The 22,685-nt window shown below is 36.6% G+C and overlaps 3 protein-coding genes across 7 annotated transcripts; 1 reads left to right on the forward strand and 2 right to left on the reverse strand.

Moving 5' to 3' along the window:
- Window positions 1-570: 570 nt before the first annotated feature.
- LOC142977743 (uncharacterized) lies at window positions 571-7,359 on the reverse strand. The gene is made up of 2 exons (XM_076121825.1): window positions 7,229-7,359; window positions 571-809 (listed from the first exon to the last, which is right to left on the reverse strand). Exons 1-2 carry the CDS (start codon window positions 7,305-7,307, stop codon window positions 571-573), a joined length of 318 nt encoding a protein of 105 aa, XP_075977940.1. The 5' UTR covers window positions 7,308-7,359.
- A 3,185-nt stretch (window positions 7,360-10,544) lies between these two features.
- Window positions 10,545-13,136, reverse strand: LOC142977859 (uncharacterized). 3 transcript variants are annotated; one of them, XM_076121974.1, is made up of 5 exons: window positions 12,881-13,136; window positions 12,679-12,809; window positions 12,535-12,592; window positions 10,797-11,999; window positions 10,545-10,712 (listed from the first exon to the last, which is right to left on the reverse strand). In XM_076121974.1, the coding sequence occupies exons 1-5, from the start codon at window positions 13,005-13,007 to the stop codon at window positions 10,576-10,578; spliced, it is 1,656 nt and encodes a 551-aa protein (XP_075978089.1). In that variant the 5' UTR covers window positions 13,008-13,136; the 3' UTR covers window positions 10,545-10,575. The 3 variants fall into 3 exon arrangements, with proteins under 3 accessions (XP_075978089.1, XP_075978088.1, XP_075978087.1); XM_076121973.1 differs by having other exon boundaries at window positions 10,806-12,464; XM_076121972.1 differs by having other exon boundaries at window positions 10,797-12,464.
- Window positions 13,137-13,885: 749 nt separating this feature from the next.
- Window positions 13,886-22,491, forward strand: LOC142977665 (uncharacterized). Of its 3 annotated transcripts, none has more exons than XM_076121733.1 (10): window positions 13,886-14,172; window positions 14,415-14,483; window positions 14,629-14,744; window positions 14,863-15,045; window positions 17,417-17,506; window positions 17,683-17,793; window positions 18,259-18,375; window positions 18,608-18,691; window positions 18,790-18,888; window positions 22,311-22,491. In XM_076121733.1, exons 1-10 carry the CDS (start codon window positions 14,010-14,012, stop codon window positions 22,377-22,379), a joined length of 1,101 nt encoding a protein of 366 aa, XP_075977848.1. In that variant the 5' UTR covers window positions 13,886-14,009; the 3' UTR covers window positions 22,380-22,491. The 3 variants fall into 3 exon arrangements, with proteins under 3 accessions (XP_075977848.1, XP_075977847.1, XP_075977849.1); XM_076121732.1 differs by lacking the exon at window positions 22,311-22,491 and adding an exon at window positions 19,574-19,688; XM_076121734.1 differs by lacking the exons at window positions 14,415-14,483; window positions 22,311-22,491 and adding an exon at window positions 19,574-19,688.
- Window positions 22,492-22,685: the final 194 nt, after the last annotated feature.

The following is a 22,685-nucleotide window of genomic DNA, read 5'->3' on the forward strand; positions in this document are numbered from 1 at the left end:
TGTTATACATAGTTTGTATATAATAAAAATTAAATCTCTCATGGCATGGTTCAGCTCAAAACAAATATTTGTCTTAGTCTAACAGTGGAGCTACGTCGCTACGACTGCTACGAGCTACGAGCTTGCTACGAGCCACTATGTTTGCGTTCCACTTGTATTTGAGTTACTAGTCATGAAATATACACGTGCCGAGACTTGCTTGTTGTTTTATTTATATTTAAAGTAATAGTTTTAATGCTGACGGTCTTCTGTGGTGGATACGTGTTATGGAGAATCAATTAAGTAGTATTTTTTGTATTGTTACAAAATTATTAAATGAATATGTAAGAAATAATCAATACACCAATTCGTCTCTATAATGTTGCATTAAAGAAGAAGAGTAGGTCTTGGAACAATCATTGTTTAATTTTAAGAAACCTGAATAATGGGGTGATGGCCGGAGTATATTATGTATACACCCTCTCTATTCAGTATTATGTAGGTATTACCACTATGTTTCTTTTTCTAAGCCCGACAGGTATTCTCATGTTTAAGTAAAGATCTTTGACATTGTGCTATTTAAAAGTTCTTCTACAAGAGTGAACGCTTTACCAGTAATACCTGGAGCTCAAGCAGAGAGCCTCTCTCGACGGCCGCGTGGAGGGCATCACACTTGGCGACGAGGTTCGGCAGGTGGCTGGAGATGGGCAGCGCCTCGGCCTCGGCCAGCAGCCGTCGGCCTTGGCCCGCGAGGACTGCTCGCTCCAGTCTGTTGGCAGCGCCCCCTCGTGCCCACTGACGGAGTTGCGCTGCTGACACTACGCCAACCGCTGGAGACACGATAGGAAAGATAAACAGGTCGTTGAACTCTGTAGGTATCATTTCGTGTTCAGTTTGTTTTAAAATTGCATAGTGGTGACTGATAACTTGTTTTTGAATAATGAAACAGACATAGCAACTGGAAATTATTGTGTGCTGTCTTTACATCCCATTTTAAAACACCCTTACCTGCTCTGTAAAAGTTCGAAATTAAACTTATTTACCTTATTTTTACACGAGATTGAATTGTCAATCTATTATTGAATAATAGGTCTACCTTCGTAGTGATAGACAGGCCAGATAACAGGAATTCAACAGAACGAAATAAAACTTTCAAACTACTTCATAAGACAACAGACACTAACGGACAGAAAGAACTTGCTTCTACACTTAGAAAAAAATATTGCCTTTGACAAACTGGTGCAGTAAAATGCACAGGAGAAAAGAGCTCAAGCTAATTAAAACGTTATATATATTAAAACGTGTTCGTTTCACTGAGCGCTTGTATGCGACTGCAGGGATTAAATACAAGTTGGAACTGCTGTACAGCTATGTATAGATAAACCCTTATATCTGTCAAATATGGTAATAACTATGTAAAATAACAGATACACATCAGAATTTAATCCCGTTTTAAGTAACTGCAGTTAAATAAAATTTAACTTTATGAGCTTTTTATTATGGTAATGCTCTGAAGGACTTCTTAAAGTAAGTGTAATAAAATACTGTAGCCATTTAACATCTTAAATGGTATTCTGAAAATATTAAACATGTTAAAAAATGTATGCCCGGCTGCTGTTAAGTTTTAGTACGTATTAAGTATACTGATAATATTTTTAGATAAAAGTTTAATTACATTTAGGAGAGTCTACATAGCATACAGCTCAAAACAAATTTAAATTACCTTTTACGTAAGAGAAAGAAGAATCAAAACGCACTTTTGCAGTGAAGATCTGCCGATGTTAGCGGTCAAGTAAAGCTTACGAACTAAAAGTGTGAGCGCAGTCCGACTTATCGTATACGATGTTGAGACCGCTGATTTACTGATTGCCACATTGACTTGTACAGAGTGTTCTGAACATTCATCATCCATAGAAATTGTGAAAAGAACATCTTCAGTTTTAAATTTTCATCAGTCACTTATCTATACTATCTATACTAATATTATAAAGCTGAAGAGTTTGTTTGTTTGTTTGAACGCGCTAATCTCAGGAACTACTGGTCCGATTTGAAAAATTATTTCATTGTTAGATAGTCCATTTATCGAGGAAGGCTATAAGCTATATATCATCACGCTACGACCAGGAGCAGAGTACCAGTAAAAAATGTTACAAAAACGGGAATAAGAATTACCCATTGTCTCTTATGTGACGCAAGCGAAGTTGCGCGGGTCAGCTAGTGACAAATAAAGTTTGATGATATTTACGTGCCTTAATATAGTATGTCTGGAATTTGTCAGTGTTGTGCAAACCTTTACTTAAAATATAACTGCTTTGGATCCAACGAATGCATAATTACTTAAATCTGTACCTGCTTATAAGTAATTATAATCAGAACCTTGTTTATTTGTCTAACTGTCATTCTTTTTTAAATTATTGAACCATTTTCGATAAAAGTTAGCAAAACAACAAGACTATGGCTAAAGAAAGAACTGCAATGAAACAACGAGCATAAGATTATAGTTCAAAAGTTCTAAGTAGCTTGAAGTGGTTACGTATAGAATTGAATCACCATAAATAGTAACAAGAACAGATGAATTCAATATCATAATGTTAGCAAGCGATGAAAATCGATAACCAATGAATTAGAATTATATAAACTGGCGCTCACTAATTAAATATTAATACTCGATATAAGGAGGTCAACTTGTTCGGCCAAGTCTTTATTCTATGGTTTCCTATAGTAAAGAACTTTAAGCAGGTCAAATTGTTTTCACGTACTCTTCTTAGTACATCAGACAATGATCACTTATTTATTTATTAAGTCACATTTGTGCGACATAGTTCCGAAAGGTCATTGGTATATTGACTACTTAATAACGTTTCTAGAATAAAGTCCTAGAAGTTTGAAATTCTTAATCTTACATTCTGAATAGCTCGAATTCATTGATTCTTGTAAATAAAGTACCTATGGAATATCCTTCCTGAAACGGTAAGCTATAAGATCATAGGCAGTGATGTATGAACTACACTCGTTTACATATTTATATGAAAAGACAAATCCATATACCAAATTACCTAGTATCTGTTTAAAAGTGTATTTAACGTATAACATAAATCAACTCACCAGTTTTGTCTGCAAATCAGAAGCGATAAAGAAACACTACACTTAGTCATGTGACGAGCTTCGAACACATATTTATAAGTATAACAGTTTATAATAACTACTTCATGATGATTGATATCGTGTATATTTTTACTTGGTTATTGCACAAGAAACATCCTGTTCATGCGGTTATTTGCGGCGTTAGATTACAAGATTTATGCGCTAACAGCCGGGTGTAAGAGCTTATCGCGACATCTGCTGACCTTACACTCTTAGGGCGAATACAAGCCTAAGAAAATCATTGGATAAATATGACTTATATTTTCTTCATATTACGTCATAAGACTTTATATGCACCTATTACGTGTAGGTATACAACTACTCGTGTACTGTTAAAATAAGAGCCAAAATCAGGAAAAAATGCCGAGCTTATTTTGATTATGTTAGTTTGGAATTCTCTTGTTTATTTATTATTATGTGTCATTACGAAATCCAGAACAAACATTTAAGAAAGAGTGAAGAAAGAAGCAGCTTATTTATTCGTAACCGAAAAATTAACTATATGAAAACGTTGTTTACTTTTTCATAAATGTATTTTGCTTAATAGCTTATAGTTACATTATAATATTATGCGTACAAGAGTTTACAATCGTTATTTTGCTTAATATAATATCATAAAGTAAAGAATTTCTTAAGGGTTGGTCGACTAAAGCAATAATTTAATGAAACCATCAACAAAACAATTGAGTTACTAACGTTTACCATTAATTTAATTTATAAAATGTAGTTGATTAAAAACACCTCTCGCCTTCTCTTGGTCAAAAGCATGTCAAATGATTGAACTTCATAATTACATGCGACAAGTTCACGCTAACACTTCAATGTTTGCACGAATTTAGCATTACGAAACTAGGTTAATTATTATAAAGTGTTTTAATTATGTCGCGATTGAAAAGTAGTTTTAGGTGTGAACATTCTGAGAAGACAACTTAACTATAAAAACTATTATCAGTAGCATTTTTTTAATCGTCTTAGTGAATTTAAACTTATTAATACTCTGAACTGTTATGTGTGTATTAGAAATAATGATCACTTGCTCTAACGGTAAAGGATAACACCGCACCGTGATGAAACCTTGCATGCCTAAAAATTCGTTTAATACATCTATTGAGGGCATGCAAAGTCACTAACCCGCACTTGGAGAGCGTGGTGGACTCAAGGCCTAACCCCTCCCCTTCGTTTGGAAGGAGACCCGTATCCTGCAGTGGGACAGTAATGGGTTAAAAAAACAAAAAATTAAAACCAAAAACATGCTAAAGTAAATGATATGATATAGTAGAATCATATCCTTCTTTTAAGAAGATTTTACAACCCACGTACAAAATAAAAGCTTTAATGTCGCCTGAAACCGGTAAATATTCATAATAATTGTGGGCGGTGGTGGCCGAATTTGATTCTATTAGGAGCAGTTATGAAGCGTCCGTATGTTGACACGGAGCGATCGTTATAGGTGAACAGCCGCGGGTGTCGAACCCATCCGTATTCATGTCGATGTTTAATGACCAATTTGTGCCCCACACACCGACACACATACGAACAGGCATGAATCATTATGAATTAATCAGAAGCGTGCATTGCTGAAAGCGCTTGCATTCGTTTAATTATCGTTTGTACTACGACCGTTTCCTGTTATTATTTTATTCATTGTGTCATTACTCTGTCGCGTGGAAATATTTGTGGTAACTTTGCCCGTGTAATGTGTCATGGAAAAAAAATATTTTAAAAAGCTTTAGTTTTATTTATTTTACGCGTAAAATGCAGTTGATTATCAAATCATTACTTATTCAATTTAAGATAAATAGGAGCCCTTTTTACAAGTATTATGGACCCATGGCCAGCTTTCCTACTTAAGTGCGCGTTAGCTTAATAACAAGGAATATTGACGATGTTTTTCACACATTTGCTGACACGATACTGAGTTGACGTTTATATGATCATTTTGTCTTAACACTCGTACCTATTCATTGTGAGAAATGCAGAAACATTGAAATGAAAAACGTCCTACAGTAAAAAGCTCGAGCGTTGACTGTATAAAATATGTAGTTCATATTGTGTTCCATTTACGCCGTTTAATCTTAGCTCAAAGGGCTTCATAAAAAATATTCAGTAAATATACGAAGTGTGTGTTCACATGGCATTCCGTAATTGCAATATATGACATTTAATGCAAACTCGAGCTCACGGCATCACGCTAAGGTCGCGCCTCGCCCACGTCGTTCAAATTAATTTATTTTTCTTTTATTATTCATTTTAACAATGTTTTACTGTGACCCGTTAAAGATAGGATAAAGAACGGCCGTCTGGACACGTTTATTGTGGGTCGTTAGCATTTAACACGTAGGTCAAACGTTACGTAGTTTTATAATTTATCAAATGTGACAGGTTACATTTCTACTATGATAAAAGATTTCTGTAAAATGATATTTTTTTAGAATTCGATATTTTTTGTAATTTTAACTGTTTGAGCAAACCAAAGTAAAACTGAATAATCGCCTTTAAATATCCTTGCGATTTAAGATAATAATTATGCAATGTGAAAGTTTAATATGTAAGTTTTACAAACCATTAACTAGTTGTTTTGAAAATCTACTGAACAATTTTTAAATCTACGGTAAAGCCATAGAAGTCCATATATCTATTCGTGACCAATTTTAACACATGTTGGTTACATACATAACACGATTTGAAACTATATTTTTAAACAACGCCAGACAGACAAATTGCTGAAAAAAGCTTTCAGCTCTACACGGCACTTTCGTACGTTGAAATCGTGACAGGGATTGGCATTAGGGAACAAAAAAAGGGTTGTTTCCAGTTTTAAAAGTAGAATAAAATGTAATAGTCGATAGGTCCCCAAAATAATTTTCGAATTCAAGCTTAATTTATCCAAATAATGCTTTTATAAATTTTGTCATTGCTTTATACATGAATATTTTATACATGAGCATAAATTGTATTTGGATTGCTATCTGGGTCATTGGAGATAGAGAATAGAGACCGAAAAAAAAATTTAAAGGAGTGTGGCCTAAAAATAATGTAGAGTCTATTTAAGAGTAAATCATTAGAAAAAAGAGTAAATAACGCAATCCGTAAACATTTTATATTCATTTATCTAAAACTAATTTTAAAACACTCAAAGACATAAAAAAGTTTCGAAGAAAAAAAAAATGTAATAGCTAGGTTTTAGGACTAATATCCAGACTGCCTGTCTAACTATTTACTAAACGTTTTATCCAGTCTGCTTCGGCGACCTCATTTTTTTCCAATATCGATTTCCAATACGAAGCGTATGTAGTTTCATACAGGCTGTATACATAGCTGGCATGTAAACCCTGTATTTTCTATTACAGTATACTGTCGTATACTCGATGTCGGGTACTGGGATTCTATATTTTGTAGATACATATTTTATTAGGGTTCTGAAATACTAAATGGTGCGATAGGCCAAAATTCTTAGCTACAAACTTATGTATTGTTTATCCTTTTCGAAAGAAATTACGCTTTTAAGTTTTCTGATATTTGGTATCTGGTTGCTTGGTATGAAAACTAAAGTAGGCTTACTCCTTACTTGTCTTGTCTCGTTAAGGAGTTGTTAAACGTTTCCTAAATACCATTGACGATACTATCAAAATGTTATGTTTGAAACATTTTCATAATCTAAATAAAAAATGCGGTTTGGCATCGATTCTGAAACGTGATTGTCAACTATGGGACGTATACATATTACATTATCATCGCATTTCTAACTAAAGTTACATTGTAATACAATGCACGTTTCCTAAACATGCTAACATTTAACAATAAGTATTCGTTACTAATCAAGACACGCTGTCGACCTCCATACTTTGTGCGTTAGAATAGATGTCTACTGAACACAATGTCTCAGGTTTGATTTCCCAGTGAAACACAGTGCCATAACTCTAATCCTTATTACAGTATTGCCAATAGTAGACCGGAGTTTAGGTAAGACTTACAATGTAAATGACGAAAAGTCGGTTATTTTACACATACTTTCCTTCGGGTAGAAAAGTATATTAAAAAACACGTAATTAAGACTCATAATCAAAATCAAAAATATGTAAAAGTAAATAAATTATCCACCTACCTTTAGGTGGACTGTAATGCACGTACAAGCCGTTCTTCTTAGCATTACGCTCCGTGAGCCATTTCTTTACACTTTCCATAGTTCACACAATCACCGTCACTTCATTCTTTGCGGCGACAGGTTCAATAGTCCACTAGCCGGTAAATCAGGAATTGTATTGAAAATTAATAAATACTCCGAGGTCGGTTTTAAACACCGCTACATTTATTGAGTTCAAGTATCGTTCTACTTTCAATACGTGACTTTTTAAAGAACATAAACTTATTATGATTTAACTACACTGTTCCTCAGTAGGTATTAGTGTGCTTATGTAGAGAATGCTTTAGAAACTGAAAAAAATATGAATTAAGGGGCTTGTTCTTTAAAATGACTCTATTAAGTGCAATATTATTTCTTCATAATCATTCTCCGTAAGTTATTGATCTGCATATCTCTATCTATCATGAGAAGAGCTCGTTTCACAACTTTTGAACTTGTAACCGACGCTAGTCAGATAACTTATCTGTTAGATAAAGTGAATGAAAGACCGAGAACGAATGAAAACAACTGCCAAAATTCTACCAACTGAACAATCCGATACATATTCACAACAGGGTGTAACCGTGCCTTAGAAGCTATAGCTTTAAATCTACGTGAAATAATGCAAGTGAAATATAACTTTAATTTAATGCACGGTGCATCAAGTAACATACATACTCAAGTCTTCATACTTTGAAAAAGTATTCATCAAATACACGAATAGTTTGTAAAAGTGAGTTCCAATCGATTGCAGTTGAGCGGTGCGATCGAAAATGTTACCTATGAAATATTTATTCACGGCCGACTAACATCGTTTATAGTTCAAAATTACTTTGGAAACAATATCACTACTTGATATAACAACTATGGCAATGTTATATATGAATCCGCTTGATTGATAGCAAATAGCTGTGTTAAAAGAGCTACTCGTTAGTCCAATCTACGCTTACGTACGCACAACCAAGCTAACAGCTTACTCTTTTAATAGATACTTAATGGAAACGGAGATACACACATTATTGAGTAAATATGGTTCACAAATCACAGTTAATAGATACAAGTCACTACAATACACAACTCGCGAAATTTGAAACTGTGCATAAAACTATAAATAGATTGTCTTTAAAATTCCCGCTTCTAAGTTTATGATTTGATTGCGATACGCGACAAAGTTCTATGGGTACGACAGCAGGTGTGGGCTCAAGTGAACTAGACGTCGCTTCAATATGTTGTATCTAGCTGTGCAACAATGAGTACAATCTTCAACACAAGTTGCTAACATTGACGAGCAAATTGATGCGATTATTTGTTTTACTTGTGGTTTATTGTATTGTCCAACGTACCTACCTATTGTATTTTCTTTTAAGTATAGGCATAAGATATCTTGTATCTTGTACAATTTAATAATTCTCTGGCTCAATTTAGACTGTTAATTAGAAATTATGTAAGATTCAGTGTTTGAAATCCACGAAATGTGCAATAACAGCAATTATTTTATTATGAATGATGAACTAGACTTTCTCCTATTTGTATTATAACCAGTTTATAGAAGTGAGTTTGTTTTGCACGATTAGATAAGGAAAACTTTAGATCGCCGTTGTACCTGATTCAGCGAAAAAAATAAATATATAATGTGCCGATACAATAGCAGCTGACATCGTAATTAATGATCACAGCGCGACTCCTTTCATTATTTCTTAGAAAACCTTAGAAACACGTTTTAAGAAAATTGGGACAGGTGTATGTGTACTATCAATGCGTCGCATGCGGTTTCATTAGCGTTAAGCGACGGCAAACTAAGTTATGTATTTTACAAATAAAGATGATTCCTTTCTTTTATAATATTATGCTAACCAATAAATGAAGTCTACAGTTCTATTATTTTAATAAAATAATGCAAAAATTTTTTTGACGATACAATTATCTTTTGTCATAACTTTTAAACTCTCGCGTTGCATGTTTAATGTATAATAGAATACGGGAATTAACGCGAACACGCATTTTACCTTAAAATGCCAGACTGCCTGGGACCACGGCGAGTGCAACCTGCGCCGAAACGTTAGGCATTTTAAGGTAAAATGCGTGTTCGCGTTAATTCCCGTATTCTATTATACATTAATTATCTTTTGGTCATAAAGACGTCTTTCCAAAATTCTCTTAATTCATTAGATAAACTCTGACCTCTAACTAATGAATACGTTTATTAGGTACTCATAGCAATAACTGTATATCAACAAATAGTACTGTATCACTACAAAGTAAGTCAATCGATTTATGAATACATAGTTACAAAGGTTTCCTACTATTGATTTTTCTGATTTACATAAACATACGTAGAAAACTATTGGGTCTCGTAAGCAATACTCCGCAATTAGCAAATAATCACGCCTTGTACATGCTGATGAAGACAAACATAAGATTTTGGTTCACGCTTATTCAAACGACACTTTGTTGACAAATTTTATCGAAATCTTTTCAGCCACGGGGGAAAGACGAAGCAACGAACAAACCTAAAAACCTCTAATCTTGATTTTTAATTACAATTTTGATAAATATCTTGTAACAAATTAAGACAGTTACTCAGTATTCTTGTAAAATGTACTTTTAAATATTATTATCTTACAACGATCGTGTTTTGTTTCGGCTTGCTTAGCTGTACTGTACTTGTCATAAAATATGAAGAAGAAGCCTGTTCTAGGTTCTTGTGTAAACAATGTCAGCAACATAATATGCAGCCTGCAATATACACTACGTTTAAAGCCTGGCCTTGTTTCAACCTTACTACATTATTTACAACGCTATAAGTTACCTTAACAATTTACTGGCTTTAAAATATTTAGTGGCGGTTCTACCACTAATGCACAATTCCTATGGATATACGACAGAACATTCACAAATAAATAAATAAATAAATAAATATTGATAAATATATATATAACTGATAGGTATCCAGAGTTAGGGCAATTGTATTTGTCCTGACTGATTGCCGACTATATTTAATGAAGGTTTTCTTTTCTTCATTCCTTTTAAAAAAGACAACTCCAGCGTAAAGAATTTATCTTGTGCCACGGGATTTTTTACAAACATAAAAGAACGGACACTAAGTACGACCAGACCTAAAACAGCTGTGGATCACAAATATTTGTTCCGCGTGGGAATCGAACCTGACACGCTGGTAGTGGCATGGCGACCACTATAAACTGAATGTTAATAAAATGCTTGTTGCTAATAAGATAAAATATATATTTCAAAATATGAAATGACAAGATAATATTATCTCATAATTCATGCAGTATGTTCTCGCGCGGATGGATCACGGCTTGTTAGCATTAGTCACCCTGACTTATTTGCTCCGAACTGTTGGATAGAGTGATGTTGATGTTGAGCCCAATGTCTTTCTTAGGTGGATTCTGTGACACACTCCTCTGTGAATTTATAAACTCTGAACCAACGGCACAGGTCTGATCTGAAATTAAATATAATTTGACAAATATCAATTCCATGTTTTAAAGTTCTTTACTATTTCTCGTTATTCTAAACCTATACTTACAATGCTTACCGGTATTTAGCTGAACGTTCAGTATGCGATGATATAGCTCGTTGAATTTCTTCTGACGTTTCATGTTAGATGGAGTTCGTACTACTAAAGTAGGCAATAATATGTAATGTTCGAGATTCGGTTCGTCTTTACTATGATGCTTGCGATGACCTGCATCTTTTTTTACTACTAATCTGGGAGCCCTTGTTTTGGAGATAGAACTGCTACCACTTGTTAAATCTTTACTGCGTCTTTTCTTTGGTGTTCCAGCATTTCTGTTGATCTTTGTCGGGCTAGACGCTTGATAGCAGCAAGTAGGTTCGCGTGGCGGACGTCTATTTGCGGCGTAACTCGGCCCCGGCGGACAATCTTCATAGCGATGACGATCTATAGAGTGACGATTCGGTCGTATGTCCGACCCAAAGCGATCATGACTTCTAGGAGTTTTGCGAGATGCTGCATCATCCCACCTCCTTTCAGACATCATAGCACTTGCAGCAGTGTGATCACTGATAGCCACTTCGTCACCCTCTCTGTTTTTATGACTAGCGACGATGATATCACCAGTTTTGCCCACGGGTCTACAACTTTCATGGCGATGGTTCAATTTCACTATTCTATAGTGACGTCGTCTTCTACGCTCTACGTGTGCGACACGCTCCCGCAACAAGCTATCTATCAGTCGCTGTAGCTCGCATCTCGTGTTATATCTCTCACTATGCGGCATTCGGCGGCTGAGCCGAGCGTTAGGCCAGTGTGTTCGACATACATCTTCCCATATGATGTCACTTAGTACTGCTTCTCGTGATGGTGTCAGTTTTATGCCGTCGTCGCGTGGAGCGAATTCTCCTTGTGCTAAATAATGTACTGTGTCCATTAATCGATAATCGCGTACTGGATTGAGCTTGTGTCGAATTTTGTGCACGCGTTCAGCGGCCATTTTCGGGATATCCTCTCGCTTACAGGGTACAGATGCACATTGTCGTCGACCACGGGCTGTAATACCGTCGTAAGTAGTAAAATCTCGACCATATTGCTCAGAATTATGTTCTTTTTCTAAAGTGGTTGCTTTGCTTGGGGAGAGCGGCGCGGCTTGTTGCGCGTATCGTTGGAAGGCAGACGTTTCAGGAACATGACTGTACTGTTGTATGTAGCTACAGCCGGGCCGTCCCGTCCCAGAAGTAGTCTTCATTATGTTATCTTTAGACTCTTCATCTGACGAAGATAGAGGTATGTTAGGGTCTATTGAACGGAATACCATTTCTTGTCTTAATATTTTACGTTCCAAGTGATCTATCCTTTTATTTAAAGTGTCAATAGTTGTTACGGAAGGTAGCTGCGAACCATCTGATGAAGTATTTGTAATTATCAATGTGGAGATATCAACTTTATTAGCATTTGGAGCCTTCTTATCTGGGTTTGCGTCAGCTTTGGGAATGTTCATAGTTAATTGCGGTTGAGTATAAACATAACATTTTTCTGCAGATCTTTGTTTCGTATTATACACATTAGTTTTACGAGGGTGACTATCGTCGCATGAACATTTCGAAACTGCCGTAGAACTGTCTACTTGAATAGTCACTGACGAAGCTTTGTCTGTTTCGATTTCGCTTTTTGTGTACTCCTGATCTGTACCACAAGCGATTGAATTCACAATATTTGGATCATCTTCACTGAAATCTAAAATAATGAGGATATAGTAACTAAACACAGCTGCTCGACATATTTGACTATTACAAAATATACTTACGGGTAGTAAAGGAGGAATGATCACCGATAGCAAGCCGCGACCCTGATTTATCTGAACCCTGCAATGATTAATTAATTCAGAACATCTGTTTGAATTCTAAGAAACAGCATAGCCTATATAAACTACATGGAAGATGTACCATACCTTTCTAGAATGGAACCGACTCTTTTCTGCGATATACAAAGTTTTGATAGCGGGAGCTCTCGGCTTTATAGAGACGAGTACTCTTTGGGAAGCTGGACGATGTGTAGGCCTTCTTTGCAGTATCTCCAAATCTGTATAATACAAAACACGTTACAAACAATCATCAAGTAGAAATACATTCGTTATTCATAGTGTTATATACCCAAAAGAAGTTGTTTCTTAGGCATGCGCGCAGAGCCTGCTAGAGAATCGTAGTCAACTTCTCGTATCAACTTCTCTTCTTGGATGGACAGTAACTTCTTCTTGGATGGAGACTGTTTATTTTCCATCACATTTTATTTTCCTCTTCCCCTGCATAGTTATAAAATCAACCCGCCTGAACTATAATGATATGAGCCAAAGCAATACAATAATTTATACAATTAACAATAAAAAAGAAAATTTTACATTATTCTGACGTTTACGTTGACTGAAAAGTTTTTCTTCTTTTTTGTTCACAGAATTTATGGTTTGCTGTTTGATTTTGACATAAAAGTTTTTATAGTAAACAGAAATTGGGAAGATCCAAATAATGATTTGTTAATAAAGTTTAAGGAGTACCGTAAGTAATAGATAACATATTTTGAGTCTCATTTTAATTATATTGTTACAGTTAACTGTTTGTGTAATTAATCCTTTATCATTATGTCGAATACAATTTTTATTTGTTACTATTAAATTGACTGAATTCTAAACATGCCTAAATCTAATACTTCCCGGTCGAGTTTTGTTCCTGTATCCGGAATTTTAGATTTCTAATTAAGATTTCATTTTCTACAAAGTTTTAGATTTACTTGTCACAGTTTGTCGCTTTTCTTTTATTTTTTTTCACATTGTATGACGTATGGCTGCAGCCATATTGGATTATTTTTACTACGATGTCTGACACTCGCTAGTTAAGACGAATCGATTGACGTAAATATCATCAAAATCGGTACGCGCGACTGGATTCTAGAGTGCCATAAAAGAACATACACTCGCATATAGATTCATAAATACATTACCCTCCTTTGTGTCGCGCAGTCGGGTAAAGTATTAGTGCATAGCTTTGACAAAAAATATCATGGTGCCTATTTTTGTTAACAAAACTACAATACCGAAATCCTTTTTGATGAAAATCCGTTTCGAAAATAGAAGACACAAAAAAACAAGAAAGTTAGCTGTCAAAATTTACAAAGCGTGACGTTTCTCCCATTTGTGCTTCAAATAAAATTGTTAACCAACTTTCTTGGTGAAATTAATAAGGTTTAAGGGTATATTACAACGTATGGATGCTAGTGTTACCGTGAGAGATGTCGGAGCCAGAGAATACTAGCGGCGGGGCCGCCGACCGCGTCTCACCGATAGTGGTGGTCGAGTCTGCATCGAGCAAGCATACGATGCCATTTAGACCCGTGGACCGACAGGATGGGGAGGCGCCCGACTTGCATCAAAAGCGCGCGCCAGCTGTACCATGTATGTGCATATCTATATTATGAACGCGTCATACTCATTTCCCAGGGAAACACTGTCATCACTTAGACAATTGTCAAGATGTGTTGTATAGAAGCCGCGTGTAATTACTAGTAGAAATTATTGCATATTTTCTTTATAGCTCAATAATAGCAATTTATAACAGCTACTACTACTTACGATTTATGTAACACGTGAATACTATTTTGCTAAGATTTTTTTATATTTTTTCATTGCATCAACAGCAGTAGCCGAAAATTGGAGGGATTCAGCGGAAAACCCTGAAATTAAAGAATTGAAAGAAAGCTTAAATGGTGAGATTTAAAGAAATAATAGTTCATAACTTGTAGTCTAGCTTTGATAAAAGTTTCATTCCAGGCTATCATTATTATCCTATTAAATTAGAACTAATTAAAAGTGAACACTCTCGTTATAACGGAATTTATTTACTCTTTACAGTCAAGTCCTCTGAGCAGCACAAGCATGTTGCAAAAAAACTGTCTTCGAACATCTCAAGCAAGAAACGAGGCTCTCCCGTGGCAATACCATTGATGCCCGTACAAGTGCAGTCAAAGGTAGGCTTGACAGCTTCGAACAAGTTCCCTATTCATATGTTAGCGGTGTTATAGTACAAGTGATTGAGGAGTAGTCTGCCGTAATCATACACAACTCATGTCGCTCTTATTGTCGCAGACGGGTGAAATAATAACAGCTGCGCCCTCGGCACAGCCCATACCGGAGCTCTCTACTCCTGTACTTGGTAAGGGCAAGAAGAAAGAAGCAATAGAGAAGAAGGACGATGAGGACAGTATAACGTCGGAGATAGCAGAGGAGCGGACTCCCGAACAGGCCGCTGCAAAAACTACTCCGGAATGGGTAGGAATGATGCTTCGTACAATTTATGCGGCTTTTTTCTTTAGCGCCGCAATAATTATTAAGCAAATTTTAACCAAATTAGGCATTTGAACTCTTATCGTCTTCATCACGTTTATCCGAACAGTCATGTTATTTTGTGATTGAATCCGATTCGAGTCTGTATTTACCTCGAGACGCGGCAGCCCGCACGCAGCATAGCCACTATGCACGTTCGACGTCGCCTAAATTGAATAGTTTAGCCCGATAGTGTTCGAGCCGATCTAACAATAACCTCGCAATGTTGTGGCGTGTGTTGCGTACGTGGTGCGTGTGTAACGTTGTTGTTGATTGGTTGTAGTCGGACGACGAAGAGGCGGGCGGGCTGCCGCGCAGCGAGTCTCGTACGTCGCGCGTGGCGCGCGCCGTGCGCCAGTTGCTCTGTTGCGGCGTGCCGCTCGAGGCGCCCTCCGAGGACAACGTGTCCTCGCGCACCGGCTTCTTCAACAGCGGCATTTAACCTCGTCGCCACCCTCGCACGCTACCGCTACCTTACTGTGTCTTCACGCCTCTTCTTCCTTTTACGACAGCTGGCCATTTCCGATCGACGCGTCTTATCTTAGTTTATTTGTTAGCGATTAAGCTATAAATGTTTAGTCAAGTCTGTTAAGTGATATCAAGACGACAATATATTTATTGTTCAAGGGCTAGAGTATAAGTGTCCACCCCGAGACGTGCTTCTGGGATATCTGTAGGTGACGACGATCGGGGATGGCCAGCTGGACAAATGGAAAATTACGTTATGTAAACATTGCGTGTGTACTTAGTTGTGTAAATAAAATTATTTGAAATTTCTTCACTTATAAACATTGAGATGATTGGTCTACAGATCCCTTCATAGCAAAATGTACAACAAGCAAAATGAGCACGGCACTTAAAATGTACAAATCGCATAATGTGCAAATAGCAAAAAGAGCAAATCGCATAATGTACAATACGCATAATGTGCAATACTTAAAATGAACACTATACGCAAAACGAGCAAAAAGCAAAATGTACATAGTCGCCTTCGTTCACACTAACCACTTACTGCCGTTTCTTAGTTTGGGGTTTGTTGGATTCATATAGCATTGTAATAAAACAACTTCACATTCAATATAAGTTTATTTATATATTAATAAAGGGAACTTAATGAGGCGTGGTATGAAATCCTTGAATCATCACCAAATAACAAAGCAATGAGGACTTACACAACAACTAATTCTGTTGAAATTATATTATTTATTTAAACTTAAAAGAAAACAAACTAAAATGCAAGTCTTGTATATATCATCTGTAGAAGAAATTGTTTAACGGAAATACTTTTAATATGCAAACTGTTTAGTATTTTTTTATACTTTTTATCAAAGACGATGTCTGCTTTTCTCCTATTTTTCATTGCCGGCTCAAATATGCTTTTTTTAATTTTATTATCACTGAACACACCGATTTTAGGATACTAACGATCAAATAAAAAAATCTCCACGAGTCGGTCTTGTAAACATGCCCTAACAGTATTATGTACATTTTGCTTTTTGCTCGTTTTGCGTATAGTGTTCATTTTAAGTATTGCACATTATGCGTATTGTACATTATGCGATTTGCTCTTTTTGCCATTTGCACATTATGCGATTTGTACATTTTAAGTGCCGTGCTCATTTTGCTTGTTGTACATTTTGCTATGAAGGGCTACAGATTCGGTATATCCAATGCTCGCCCTGTGTTAAGTGATTTATAAAATACATTTTTGTTGTTGTTACACCGTTTGTTAATTTAATTATGTTTAACCTCTTGATTGCCTACAATAGCTTTGCTTTCGTGTAACCTAGGCTTATGATGTTACATTATAACTATCCGAAATAACATGTCTGATCTTTTTATTAACCATTCATAAAGTTATGTAAGACGATTGAAAATTAAAGTTTCATTTTCCAAAACAATACTTCTTTTACTTAAGATTTGCCAGCATTTTTGTAATCCTATTCACTTTCTATAAAATAACGGGCGTTAAAAGTATAAAGAAGAGAGAACTGTTTCTTGAAAGGGCATTTGTAAAGATTTCCCTTATCATAAAAGTACATCGTAGCATTACAATGTTGATTAAAGCACAGGTATTCGCTCAAAAATAGTGAAATTAATTTAAAAGTGACGTCAACAGTTGTTATTGTCACAAAATTTAAATGATACAAAGTTCAATTTGCAGAAATGTGCACTCTAAATTACATAAACATTCAACATTGCATAAAAACTATGGCCCGTTGATGTGTATCTGCATTACAACGTTGAGAGGACTCGATATTCCAGAATGTTCCCACGAATTATTATTGTTCTCACGAATAACACAGACATTTTCTAGGTGAATGACAGACAAGATGTCCCAAATAAGGAACCAGACGACACTGTTCCGCTACAAAGAAAAACAGGAAATGAAGTCCTAAATGCAAGTGTAAGTGTTATTATGTTTATTATCGCTTCAAGAATACATTTTAAATTAGACGGTAAAAAAAATATCCAGAAAAATTTTGATTGGCAAGTGAACCTGGCTCACAACCAAAAGACGACAAAATCAATCTTTCGGCCTCTTCTTATAGTCAATTCAAAAACAAATATTTTTGATCACAGCTCATCACTAATGAAGAAAAATCCGTGGAGCCTGCTACTAATTCAGAACTGTTTAAGAAAAAGGAAATCACTTGGAGCGATGATACCTATCAGAATAAAGTGCACTTGCAGGTAAAGTTGGCCTTTTACTTAAGTTTCACACGAAGGGCTGTAAAGAGATAATCCACAATTTTTTAACTAAACTTTGTTTTATGATCTTGAAGAAATGTAATTTCCGAATCACTCATACGAATGAAACCAATATCCCAATTCTCTACAGTCGGTACTGTCGAGTATCGAGACTTAGACATTTAAAATGTACTGCCAAAATAATACCACGGAGCCCGTGCAAAATTTCTCAATAACTAGCCGATTGTCGGTAGTCGATAGTGGTAGAGAATCGAGCTACAGTATTTGATACACGTTCAGTACAAAATTAAAAAAAAATCGACCCATGAGGCTTACTCGAAGGATTACTTCCAATTACATCGGACAGGAATAGACTGCGAAACAAGTATTTTATATTTCAATTATATCTTATCTCTCTTTAGTGCAGGGTATACCTGACAGACGTGAAAAACTTTGTTATCTGTGTAGGATTTAGGAGTTCGCAGCGCACCGTGGATGTTAGAGAGGAAGGCTTCAGTGGGTCCTTGTTACACTAGAACCTTACCTGTTACCGAGCGGTCAGGAATCACCATATGTTTACCTAAGGTTTGTCTGTCTGTGATTGTTTTCGTTACTTTGGGATATCATTAAGTTAATTTGACTAAGGTAGTTTGACACAGAATTGTTCGATTTTGTATGTCTATGCTATCGAAGAAAGAAAATTGGTATGAAGTACCTAGTCGTAGAAAGGGCAGGATATACTTGTGGCCGTTGTGAAAACATCCCTATAATGAGTTGTATTGTTGTTATTTGTAATTGAACGCAAGATTTGTTTCAGAAATCCAAAAGAAATATGAATTTTACCCCCACTGACAGCTTCTACATACCAGTAAAATCGGGAATTAATATAACAGTTTCGAAGGTAAGTAAATTTTATTAAGTAGGTACCTAATTTAATGATCGACGAGTGATTACAAATCGATTGAATTATTTTATAAAATTGTATTTTTTATATTACAGAGATGTCTTGATAATAATAAAACGAAATTATTTGGACCAGTTGAGAAAAGGTCTACCGCTGAACCTGTATTAAAAATGCAAACAGATGTTGCAATAAAAGTAAGTAAACAATAACTTATTGAAACAAATTAACTTATTATTGTCCCATTGCTGATTACAGATGTTTTCTCGGGATAAGGGAGGGAAGATTTCTTTGCGACATTTTCTTATACCGTAGATAGCTACAATAGGTGCCTTTAACCTATAACCAAGGAAAGAGCGCGCGCCGCGCTCATCTGTCAAGCTCGCGAAGAAAACGTGAGCGAAGAGCGTGCCGTCTGACAAACGAGCGCGGCGCGCGCCCTTTCCTTTGTTGTTTCACGCGCGAAAGAGCGTGTGTGTAAAGGCACCTAATCAATCAATTAAATCCAGGGATTCAATAGTGGACATTGCCGAGCTTTGCTCAACTAGCTAGGGACGCTAGGCACGCGATGTCGCCAGATACATATGTTAAACAAAATCGTTTCGCTTGAGTCGTCACTGATATGCGTCGTAGAATATTTATCTCCTTGTGTATATTTGACTTTAGAAATTTAAACACTGAAACAGTACCTCGATTCTCTACTTCTATCGACTACCGACAACCGGCTGGTCATCGAGAAATGTTGTACGAAAATCTGATCAGCGCCTCTGACGTGTGTCGTCGGAACTATTTTGGCAGTACATTCTCAATGTCAAATTTTCGATACTCGACAGTACCGATTGTACAGAATCGCACTACTGTAATGAATCGGGGCTTTTTCAGATCAAAGATACAAGTTACTCGAGTCACTCCACTTCTCTAAAAGGAAAACTGGACAACATTTATGAAAGAATAAAACATGCTCTGCACATTTAACAAGGGTTTAACTGAAGCGTTTATTTTTTTATATTTTTTATTTGTTCAAATGTATTTTTTTGTTTTCTAATAAAACGCTTTCTGGCACGTAACATATTTTATTTACAAGTTACATAGAAATATACCTATTGTATTAAAACGTGCCTAAATCTGCCTTGTATTTTGTTCATCATTATTTTTCACCTAATGCTATTATAAATTTAGATGTGTATGTAAAAAATACGCATTGTTTTTTTGTGACCATTTAAAGTTTTTCTGTTTTTTTCTTGAATCTTTCTGCTAGATTTATATCACTCCTTTGTATTTATTTGTTAATTTAACACTTGTTTCTAACTCATCCCAAATCCCAACCATAAATACAAAAAAGTTATTAAATATATGCAGTAAAATTCTTAATCAATTAAAAACTTCAATAAGTATAACAGACAAAGTTTAAGAAAACATTTGCATAGCGACTTCTTCATCCGAAGCTTTTTGGAAGCCAGGTAAAAAGAAGTTCAAACAGCTCTAAGGGAATTAAGTACTACTACTACATAAAATTACGCGTAATTTCGGCTAGACGTAACGCATATTTATAAAACGACGGTAACTAATTTTGGCACAAACGAAATTCAGTACACTTTTGGCAACACGCGACTTTAGTCACTATGAAATGTTTGACGTGCGCGGCCGCGTGATTGTGACGTCACGCGATGACCAAAAGAAAAAAACCTTTAATTTTGCGTTGCGATGGTTGACGCACCTCATCTGGAATACGTAACAGAGTGTTCCTACTCGTAGACCTTGCAAGGGTTTTTGGCACGTTCGCGTATCTCTTGCTCTATGCGTACGCTTCGAGGGACAGTGTATGTGGAGCACGGGATGCCTTTGGTCGGCATTTGGTGTGAGAGGTTCGCGGCGCGAGCGGCGTCGTAGTCCACGTCACGAGGACGCCAGCGCAGCTCCGTACCACCACACCTGCAGGTCATCTCTCTACAAATCTGAAAAAAGCAATAACGATTTTTTTTATCCTTCGTTAAGACAACTCTGATAGTTTTTGCGTTTTAGGCAGCACTAAATAGTGGCCGATTGGGAGACATTCACATCACATCTTATATATAAAACGGGAAGAACATCACGTATAAAAAAAATCTTGATTCCTTAAGATCATCAAAAAGACATAAAAATCTGGTATAGACTTTGGTACGATGGTGGCTTCTAAAAGCAATTTACTAACCGACGCGAGGTACTCATCCCTGCAGGAGTCAGGCCAGTCGCAGGTCCAGTTGATGGGCGGCTCGCACGGCATGATCGGGGGCGAGTAGCAGTTGCTCGGGTGCGCGCAGCACGTGGGACAACAGCATTGCTGGCACATCGTGTACACCTGGAAACAATACCATTACAATTATGATAAGGCCCAGCTGCGCCTCTGTAACTCTTCGAATACAAATAGTAATAGTGATCCGCTTGGCGATTTAACTTACTTTAATTTACATAAATAGCTACTACATCTATACATCAGTGGCATGTTTACATTAGCCATCTCACATTCTTCTAAAAAAAAACCTGTGAAAAAACCGACAAGAGTCAGCAAAAAAGATGAATCTGTAACTTACCAGCCACACAGCTCTTGCTATCTCGTTCCTGATGTACGGTAGACAGTTACACAGAAGACAGTTCTCAAACTTTGTCAGCTCCGGTACACCCAAGTTCTTCTCTACTCCGGACGGGCCGAGCATTACCTGAGAAATTTTGAAATTTATACAGTTTAGCAATTTTTCTGAGAGCAAAACGCATCTTTTAGCGTATTTGACAACGTGTATTTTATGAATGTAGGAATAAATACACTAGGGTAGACAAATGTCCCACGACATGCCGAGCGAAGCTGATTGATTTCGCTTGATATATCTGGCGACAGCGCGGGACTAACGATGCATTGCATGACGTGCAAAGTTCGGTAATGTCCCACTATTTCAACCCAACGTCGTTGGTGTCGCAGGACATTCGTTCCCTTGTGTTGTAGCTTAGTTCTTGTTACACTACTTATACTCTTACCTCGCTGGCAAAGAACTGGCAGCACGGAGCACAGGTCCCAAGACTGTCCACATAAGCGACCTGTGCAACCTTCTGCCCCTTCAGGCCCTTCACCACGTTGATCGCGGTGCGAGCGATGGCAAACGCCCCAGAGAGGCAGGCGGTCGCGGTGCAGCAACCTTTGGCCGCGCACACCGCTTCGTTACCACTCATTATGCATGATGTTGCACATTCAACCTGTGTGTTAAAATCAAGGAATAATTTTGTAGAAAGCTGTATAAAGGAAGAAACGGTTTGACATCATTTTGGATACATTGACTAAGGTGGCATTTGGTTGTTTGCGTGTACGCCGCAATGTTTGTGGTAATTGGTTTTGCATCTATGTTAATTCTCAGTTTAATTAATTTTATGGAGTTCCGTACACTACAGAATTTATTCTTAATGCCCCCAAATATCTAATTTTCTTGTATACACTACTCACTTACTTGCATTATTTAAGGCTACACGTATGTATGTCAATTTAAGGGCTTCTATTTTTATCAATAAAATTTTACTAACATCTATTATTCAAATCATTAATCAGTAAAGAAAAATATAATTCTTCGAACCTGTTGTTGTGTCATGCTGCCAGGATGTATGGAAGACGAGAGAACAGGGACCATGGTGCACGGCGTGGCGCCTCCAATCACAGGGACTCTGACGGACTCTGGAGGGACTCGTAGATAGTCAGCCAGCACGGTGTTGGCCCTCACACAGTTGAGCTCGACGCAGCCCAGCAGTGTCCGAGGGTTGTACACCCCCCGAAGCCGTTGGATCTCGCTCACCAGAGGCACCATACTCTCAACTGGCTCCGTCGCTACTATCGTGAAACACTGCAAGTTTGAACGCATGATTTTTTGTAACAGACAGTAATTTTATGACAATGAATGTTATGAATAAATATATTAAAATGTGCTACTAACAATTTTGCAAATGACTTGACATTTTCGCCACATTTTCTTACAAT

The sequence above is a fragment of the Anticarsia gemmatalis genome, chromosome 13 (genome assembly GCF_050436995.1).
Source record: "Anticarsia gemmatalis isolate Benzon Research Colony breed Stoneville strain chromosome 13, ilAntGemm2 primary, whole genome shotgun sequence".
Lineage (NCBI taxonomy): Eukaryota > Metazoa > Arthropoda > Insecta > Lepidoptera > Erebidae > Anticarsia > Anticarsia gemmatalis.

What these genes read in the sequence shown, in the direction of transcription:
- LOC142977665 (XM_076121732.1), top strand. Translation starts at nt 14,010, where the DNA reads ATGTCGGAGCCAGAGAATACTAGCGGCGGGGCCGCCGACCGCGTCTCA. An exon ending in CCGTACAAGTGCAGTCAAAG is followed by an intron (nt 14,745 to 14,862) that starts GTAGGCTTGACA and finishes TTATTGTCGCAG; the next exon opens with ACGGGTGAAATAATAACAGC. An exon ending in TTAATATAACAGTTTCGAAG is followed by an intron (nt 18,692 to 18,789) that starts GTAAGTAAATTT and finishes TTTATATTACAG; the next exon opens with AGATGTCTTGATAATAATAA.
- LOC142977743 (XM_076121825.1), bottom strand. Translation starts at nt 7,307, where the DNA reads ATGGAAAGTGTAAAGAAATGGCTCACGGAGCGTAATGCTAAGAAGAAC. An exon ending in GCATTACAGTCCACCTAAAG is followed by an intron (nt 810 to 7,228) that starts GTAGGTGGATAA and finishes TCGTGTCTCCAG; the next exon opens with CGGTTGGCGTAGTGTCAGCA.
- LOC142977859 (XM_076121972.1), bottom strand. Translation starts at nt 13,007, where the DNA reads ATGGAAAATAAACAGTCTCCATCCAAGAAGAAGTTACTGTCCATCCAA. An exon ending in TCATTCCTCCTTTACTACCC is followed by an intron (nt 12,465 to 12,534) that starts GTAAGTATATTT and finishes TCATTATTTTAG; the next exon opens with ATTTCAGTGAAGATGATCCA. An exon ending in GCTAAATACCGGTAAGCATT is followed by an intron (nt 10,713 to 10,796) that starts GTAAGTATAGGT and finishes ATTTAATTTCAG; the next exon opens with ATCAGACCTGTGCCGTTGGT.